General features: G+C 40.0%; 1 protein-coding gene and 1 non-coding gene across 2 annotated transcripts; one reads left to right on the plus strand and one right to left on the minus strand.

Moving 5' to 3' along the window:
- Positions 1–1672: 1672 nt before the first annotated feature.
- LOC140833216 (small nucleolar RNA R71) lies at positions 1673–1779 on the minus strand. Its single transcript, XR_012118349.1, has one exon. It is a non-coding gene; the product is annotated as a small nucleolar RNA R71 (small nucleolar RNA).
- Positions 1780–8014: 6235 nt separating this feature from the next.
- Positions 8015–8615, plus strand: LOC140831838 (uncharacterized). The gene is made up of 2 exons (XM_073195563.1): positions 8015–8122; positions 8169–8615. The coding sequence occupies exons 1-2, from the start codon at positions 8015–8017 to the stop codon at positions 8613–8615; spliced, it is 555 nt and encodes a 184-aa protein (XP_073051664.1).
- The last annotated feature ends 438 nt before the right edge of the window (positions 8616–9053 follow it).

Raw genomic sequence — 9053 nt, forward strand, 5'->3', positions numbered from 1 at the left:
CGAGAAATGCCCCAAGAAGAGAAATACCGAGAGCAGCGCGCATATGCGCCGCTCATGGCGCGCATATGCGCGCGACGCGAGTTCCAGATTTAAATAGGTTTCGGCGTTGGATTTAGGGGGATTCCAAAATATTTAGAAACAGCCTCCATCAGAGAGTGCGAAGGAAACACGAGAGCCAACGACGGAACACGAAGAACGGAGACTGGAGACGCTAAATCCGGACACGGAGACGCACTTTTATCTCCCTTCAACACGTTTCTAATTCGGTTCTTTGTTTTTATGTTTTAATGATCATAAACAGGTTTCATTGTGATCTTGATTTGAGCATGAACTAATTTTATTTTCTAGAGATTGATGTAGTCGTGGTGGAACCTATGTTAATGACGATTTGAATTTTCATTGAATTATTTCATCGTGTTTATTTGTGATTTCTTGCTTTAATGCTCTTGAATTACTGGCTATAATTCGATTGATCACATAATTGAAATCTAACACTCGACAGAGGGGATTGAAATTAGGACAGAAAAAATCACATCGTTAGATATTTATAACGTGCAAAAGACGTATAACTCTGACTAATCCATAAAAGAACCTTGTTTACTTTTATTACATGCTACGTGATTTTGAATAGACATATTAAAATTAGTAATATGTAGTACATTTCTATTTAACACTCGACAGAGGCAATAGAAAATATTGTGAGTTTTTGGTTAATAAACATGGTGCTATTTAATTAAATGTTAGTCAATGTTAATTTAGCATAGGGGAGACTCGACGAAATCATATCTCTAGATTTATTTCCTCAGTGAATTTTCTGCTGCGTGCTAGAATTACAGGAATTGTTATTTTATTTGAATTGATTTTAAACCAACTATTTGATTTGTTTAAATAAAGTTGAGCTATGTCAATTGTGGTAATTAATATACAGTTTTAAATATTTACTCTTCGTGGGATCGATATCTGTATTCTAACAAGTACTAAAACTTGACACCGTATACTTGCGGTAGCGAAAACACGCTACAAGTTTTTGGCGTCGTTGCCGGAGAGTAAACTATTTAATTGCATATTGATATCATTACTAATTAGTCTTTACTTTAATTTAGACTTTATTTTATTTTATTTTATTTTATTTGTTTTGCTAATCTATAATCTTTTTGTTTTGCAGTGCATGCAAAGATTTCAAAATCCCGACTTGCTGATTTTTGATCCGGAAATCGAAAGAACTGCCAGGAGATTAAGGAAAGCAAGGAGAGACGAAATTAAAGCAATGGCTGAAAACAGAGATAATCAGAATGAGCTCCCAAGAGAGGTGCCAGTCAGAGAACATTTCCGCCCAGTCATAAACGCTCACTACTCTGGAATAGCTCGTGGAACTATTGCTGCTAATAATTTCGAGCTAAAGCCCGCACTCATCAATATGGTTCAACAGAACCAATTTGGAGGAGCAGCCACTGCAGATCCCCATCTTCACCTCAGAACTTTTCTGGAGATCACGGATACGGTAAAAATTAACGGTGTTTCTGACGAAATTATTCGATTGCGCCTGTTTCCGTTTTCTCTTAGGGATCACACAAGGAGTTGGCTCCAATCTCTACCGCTGGGAAGTGTTACTACTTGGGCAGATTTGGTTACGAAGTTTCTGTTAAAGTACTTCCCTCCTGCTAAATCTGCTCAGCTGAAAATAGATATCACCAACTTCAGGCAGAGAGAATTTGAGGTATTATATGAGGCGTGGGAGCGATACAAGGAATTACTCAGGAAGTGCCCGAATCATGGCTATGCAGATTGGGTGCAGATTGAGTTATTTTACAATGGTTTAGATAGGCCAACTAGAGGGAATGTGGATGCAGCCGCCGGAGGTGCTATTTTTTCTAAAACACCTGATGAGGCCTATGATTTGCTTCAACAGATGACCATCAACAGTTATCAGTGGCCGAGTGAAAGATCTGGATCAAGGAAACCTGCTGGAGTGTATGCTGTAGACCCAATCACATCACTTACTGCACAAGTTTCGGCATTGACCGCACAGATTGCAGCGATGAACAAGCCAAGCCAATCTACGTCTGAGGTAGCATTGGTGACTGTTGAGGAAGAGCCAGTTATGTAGGAAGCTCAGTACATCAACAACCGTGGCTTTGGAGGTTATCGAGGTAATCCTCCCCCTAATACTTATCATCCAGGTTTGAGGAATCACGAGAATTTCTCTTATGCAAACAACAAGAACGTGTTGAATCCCCCACCGGGGTTCAACACACAAAAAGGGGAAGGAAAGCCATCTTTTGAAGATCTAGTTGGCACATTTGTGACTGAGTCTGGGAAGAGAATGGCGAGAACTGAGTCTCGTCTTGATAACATGGAGACGCACATGGGTAATATGGGTGCCACGATGAAATCCTTGGAAACACAGATTGGGCAACTAGCCAATGCTTTAAAAGATCAGAATCGAGGACAGTTTCCCAGCAATACCGAGGTGAATCCTAGGGAACAGTGCAAAGCTGTCACACTGAGGAGTGGCAAGGAAATTGGGATCCCAGAGCCTACTGAAGAAAGTGTAGAGATTGCAGTTGAGGAAGATGAGGAGAAGAGTGCAAGTGTTAGAGAAGAGAAAGTAGAGGAGCCTGAGAAAGTACTTAAACAGCAGCCTTTACCGAAGGTAAATCTTCCATATCCACAGAGGTTCAAGAAGAAGGGGTTGGATGATCAGTTTGCGAAGTTTCTGGAAATTTTCAAGAAAATACACATCAACATCCCATTTGCCGATCCATTGGAGCAAATGCCCAATTATGCTAAGTTCATCAAGGATGTGATGTCCAAGAATAGAAAACTTCAAGAATTTGAGACCTTAAAGCTGACTGAAGAGTGCAGTGCAATACTTCAAAGGAAATTACCACAGAAACTCAAAGATCCAGGGAGTTTTACTATTCCTTGTGTTATTGGTGGTTCTAGAGTAAATAGAGCTTTTATGTGATTTGGGTGCTAGTATAAATTTAATGCCTTTTTCTATTTACAGGACTTTGGAGCTTGGCGAGGTGAAACCTAGCACTATTACTTTGCAGCTGGCGGACAGATCACTTACCTATCCACGAGGGATAGTAGAGGATGTGCTGGTAAAGGTAGACAAATTCATATTCCCTGCTGACTTTGTAATTTTAGATATGGAAGAAGACCAGGAGACGCCACTTATTTTTGGAAGGCCATTCCTAGCTACTGGGAAAGCCTTGATTGATGTGCACAAGGGCGAGCTCACATTGAGAGTAGGTGGAGATGAAGTCGTGTTCAACATCTACAACACCATCAAATGACCAAATGAGGTAAGTACTTGTAAGAGTATTGATATAATTGATTCATGTGTATCTCATGTTGGTGCAGGAAAGTTGACAAAAGACTCTTTGGAGAGATGCTTGTTGGAATTAGCTTCTACACTAGATGAAGATGATTGGGATGTGCAAGAGGAGTTACTTGCTCTCAATACACTACCTAAGGAAAAGAGTGATACCCAACTTGAAGAGTTACTTGAGGATGCAAGTAAAGAGGTACCAAAAGCATCCCTTGTATTGAAGGATTTACCGAGTCACTTGTGCTATGCTTTCCTAGACGAGGGTTCGTCACATCCGGTAATTATATCTTCTGCTCTTACTAGTGATGAGAATGATAGGTTGTTGAGGGTGTTGAGAGAATTTAAATCTGATTTGGGTTGGACAATTGTTGATATAAAGGGGATTAGCCCTATTATTTGTATGCACAAAATCTTGATGCAGGAGTCCTATTCCCCCTATGTTGATCATCAGAGGAGGCTGAATCCAGCCATGAAAGAAGTTGTGAGGGCTGAGGTATTAAAATTGCTAAATGCTGGTGTTATTTATGCTATATCTGACAGTTCTTGGGTTTCACCAGTACAAGTAGTGCCTAAAAAGGGAGGCATAACTGTAGTTAGAAATGAGAATAACGAATTGATTTCAACTCATCCAGTGACTGGTTGGCGAGTGTGTATAGACTACAGGAAATTGAATGATGCGACTAGGAAAGATCACTTCCCTCTTCCCTTTATTGACCAGATGCTTGATATAGTAGGTGGTTATCATTATTATTGCTTTCTAGATGGTTATTCAGGCTACAATCAAATTGTCATAGCACCGGAGGATCAAGAGAAGACTACCTTCACTTGTCCCTACGGTACATTTGCCTTTAGGAGAATGCCATTTGGACTTTGCAATGCACCTGCTACGTTTCAGAGGTGTATGATGGCCATATTTTCTGACATGGTTGAGGAGATAATGGAGGTTTTCATGGATGATATATTTGTCTTTGGTTTATCCTTTGATCACTGTTTGTAGAATTTGACCCTTGTTTTGCAGCGATGTCAGGAGAAAAATTTATTGTTGAATTGGTAGAAATGTCACTTCATGGTGCAAGAGGGTATTGTGCTTGGGCACAAAATTTCAGCGAGAGGAATGGAAGTGGACAGAGCCAAAGTTGTGGCAATTGAAAATCTCCCACCACCAAAGAATGTGAAAGGGATCAGAAGTTTCTTGGGACATGCCGGGTTCTATCGTCGTTTTATTAAAGATTTCTCTAAAATTACTAGACCTTTATGTAATCTGTTAGATAAAGATTCTACATTTATTTTTGACGATGATTGTTTGCAGGCGTTTAGCAAGATCAAGACAGCTCTGACTTCTGCACCTATCATGATAGTGCCTGACTGGAAGGAGCCCTTTGAGCTCATGTGCGATGCGAGCGACTATGCTTTAGGAGCAGTATTGGGGCAAAGGCGAGACAAGATGTTCAAGACTATCTACTATGCTAGTCGTACACTTAACGAAGCCCAACAGAGCTATACAACCACTGAGAAAGAGATGCTAGCAGTGGTGTTTGCATTCGATAAGTTCAGAACATATCTCATTGGCACCAAGGTAACTGTTTTCACTGACCATGCAGCTCTTCGTTACTTGTTTGCCAAAAAGATGCAAAGCCCAGGTTGATAAGATGGATACTCCTACTTCAAGAATTTGATTTTGAAGTCAAAGACAAGAAAGGTTGTGAGAACCAGGTGGCAGATCATTTGTCACGCTTAGAGCTGGACGAAAGAACTGAAGGTGGAGCTATCAACGAGTCGTTCCCAGATGAACAACTTTTCAAGGTAAGTGCTACACATCCGTGGTTTGCAGATATAGCTAATTTCCTTGCTGCAGGAGAATTACCTTCAGATTTAACGTATCATCAAAAGAATAAATTTCTTCATGATGCCAAGTTTTATCTGTGGGACGATCCGTTCTTGTTCAAGAGATGCGCTGATCAGATAATCAGACGATGTGTAGCTGAAGAAGAAGCGGGTATAATTCTAGAGCAGTGTCATTCCTCACCCTACGGTGGACACTTTGGAGCATCTAGAACAGCAGCTAAGGTATTACAGTCAGGTTTCTATTGGCCTAATTTATTTAAAGACAGTTATACTTTAGTCAAGTCATGTGATAAATGCCAAAGAGTTGGCAATATTTCTAGACGACATGAATTATCACTAACAAATATTTTGGAGGTGGAACTTTATGATGTCTGGGGTATTGATTTTATGGTTCCATTCCCATCCTCTTTTGGTCAATCTTACATTTTACTGGCTGTTGATTATGTGTCAAAATGGGTGGAAGCAATCGCCACCAGTACTAATGATGCTCGAGTTGTTGTTAAGTTTGTCCACAGGAACATCTTCACAAGATTCGGAACGCCTAGAGCCATTATCAGTGATGAAGGTACGCATTTGTAATGCCCGAGAATTATAGAAGTGATAAACCAAGATTATTAATCTTCATTAACGTGAGACTCGGAAGATATGAGAATGCATGACATGCAATGAGGGAAGAAAAGACATGAGAAAATAGGGTTTGCAAGACCGCACCCGCGGTGTAAACATGACCGCACCCGCGGTCATAAATTATGAAATTTTGGTAAGAAAGGCCGTAGCCACACTGCACCCGCGGTACGAACAAGACCGCACCCGCGGTGCAGCTACAGTGGGGTGACCGCACCCGCGGTAAGAACAAGACCGCACCCGCGGTCGTTGGATTTTAGAAAATGATAAGCATGCCGTGGGCACAGCGCACCCGTGGTGCAAAACAGACCGCACTCGCGGTGCGACGTGCAGTGCAAAGAATTGTGCCACGTCTTATGTTATTGCATGGATATATATAGGTGGAGCTCGGTCATTCTTCAGGGATAAAGAGAGAAAATCGAGGGATAGAGGAATACTTTGAATTCTTGAGCTTAGAAAATCAAATTTGAAGACATTCGTGTATCAAAATTCAAATCCGAAAGCGGTATCGTGTTCCTATTGACTCAAGCTTGCACAAGGACGTAAGTTTTCTTACGTTTTGAGATGTTTTGAAAATATGATGTTGTCAGAATTGAATACAAATCAGATATGATGTTTATACTACCGTAGACATTGTAGAATTGAAGTCAGATTAAAGAACAGACTGTTTCTGTAATTGTTATGATTTTTGAAAGATATTGATTACGATTTTGATATCAGAATTGTGTATCACTGATTTTGAATATACCGATATTGAGATTATGAGTTCTGGTATTATATATGTGATGTTCAGATTGACGGGGTTATTCGGATGGTGTTGTTCTGCCGTCGAAACATCAGCAAACTGACATCTAATCAGTTTTGATAGTGACCGAGATTATAATGTTATATTGATTTGAATATTGATTAGATTCAGATATGATTTAGACTGTATTGTGATATCGATGACATGAATTGAATTGTATCTTGTTCAGATATTGATCAGATCATGTACTAAGTTGAGTATTGATCAGAACAGATTGTGTATTGAGTTATTCACTGATACAGCGTATTCGATATTGTCATTTCAGATTTGATATGGACAGATTTGGATACAGGTCATCGTCTTCGTCAGATAGGGACGACAAAGGTATAATTCATGTGATATTCGGGAAGATACAACTCAAATAAGATCCTATTTGAGTTTCCCAATAAAATCACATACTAGAATTATTGTTGTTTATTTTATGATATGATTATGATATGTTTATAGATGATATATTCATATCTTTTGAAATGAGCATGCTTTGTTTACAGATTGTTATTCATTGCATTTAAGATAGGAAGTCTTGACAGAACAGTCAAACTTCTAGACATTCGGTGATATCACAGCTTCGGGGAAGATCAGTCTCCTATTGTAGATGTGGATACAGATCAGGCCGAATTCTAGGAATAAGACGTACAGTCACCCCGATTGGGAGGGTAGGTGATAGATCGTCTTATTCACACCGGGATCCCTAGAGTTATAGTTGAGTCGAGTCTAGACATGATTTGACTAGAACTGCATACGTTTATAGATGTGGTTTCATAGACTATGAAACCCATTTTTATTGCTTTCAGTCATGATAGCATGTTTTTATGATTTGATTTGAATAGCATGTTTAGCTGATTTGAGTTGCATGCTTATTGTGAGTTAATTTCACAGATTATGAAATCTATTGTTTTTTATTATATTCATGATAGAATATTTCATGATTTATTTATGTATATGCATGTTTTACCATGTTTTATACTGGGATTTATTCTCACCGGATTATCCGGCTGTTGTCTTGTTTTGTATGTGTGCATGACAACAGGTGGGACAAGATCGGGGTCAGAAGATGATGAGAGAAAACGAGTTTAGCGTGGTGATTCCGGACTTGGATATAGATAGGTTTTATTACGGGAACTTTAGTAGTTGAACCTTAGATTAATTGAAAGACTGTTGTACGTTATTGTACTTTATACAGATATGTATATTATTTAGATGCCATTACCTTCCGCACTTGTATCTTAAAAGAAAAATTTTAGACCCTGTTTTATCTTAATTGATAATTAAATCCCAAAGAAGATTAAGAAAAAGATCAGCGTCCAGGTCCCCACAGCATTTCTGTAACAAAATTTTTAACTCACTATTGGCCAAATATGATGTGAAGCACAGGGTGACACTGGCATACCACCCGCAAGCCAATGGGCGGGCAAGCAAAGATATCCAACTGGGAGATGAAACAGATATTAGAAAAGACAGTGAAGACAAACCGGAAGGATTGGACGATCAAGCTAGATGATGCATTATGGGCATACAGGACTGCATATAAGACACCTATCGGATGTCGCCTTATAGGTTGGTCTTTGGGAAAGCTTGTCATTTACCTTTGGAACTGGAGCACAAGGCATTTTGGGCTGTCAAAAAATTAAATTTAAGGGAGCATCGGGCAAACAACGACTGCTGCAGCTGAATGAGATGGAGGAGTTTAGGAATGATGCATACGAAAATGCCAAGATATACAAGGAAAAGACCAAGAGATGGCATGACATACAGATTCTTCGACGACTTTTCGAACCGGGGCAACATGTGTTATTATTCAATTCCCGACTGAGGCTGTTTCCTGGTAAGTTAAAATCACGATGGTCTGGACCATTCACAGTGGAAACAGTGTACCCACATGGGGCAATTGAGCTAAAATGCAAAAATGGTGAGACATTCAAAGTCAACGGTCAGAGAGTCAAGCATTACTTTGGGAATGAAGTGCGACACATGGACAACATCCCACTGCGAGAACCAAAGTAGACTGAAGAAAGTCAGGCTGATGACGTTAAACCAAGCGCTATGTGGGAGGCAACCCACGTTTATTTAATTTTTGCATTCGTTTTATTTTGATTCCTTAGTTTATTAATTTTAATTTTCTCGTCTCAAGTATTAATTTGCATTTTGCAATTTTTTGCAGGTATTCAAAAAAAAAAAATTCGAGAATCGCTTGGACAGTGTGCTCCGCGCACATGCGCGACATATTTCCGCGCACATGCGCGAAAATTACAGAGAGTTCAGCGCACATGCGCCACTCAGGGCGCGCACATGCACGACAATTACAGAAAGGTCGGCGCATATGCGCCAATCAGGGCGCGCATATGCGCCACCTCCCAGCATGCCAGCCCGTAGCATACGCGCATATGCGCCGCTTCAAGGCGCGCATATGCGCGCGACCCAGTATAAAAAAAAGTGGCAGAT

This window comes from Primulina eburnea, chromosome 5 (genome assembly GCF_022965805.1).
Source record: "Primulina eburnea isolate SZY01 chromosome 5, ASM2296580v1, whole genome shotgun sequence".
NCBI classification, from domain to species: domain Eukaryota; kingdom Viridiplantae; phylum Streptophyta; class Magnoliopsida; order Lamiales; family Gesneriaceae; genus Primulina; species Primulina eburnea.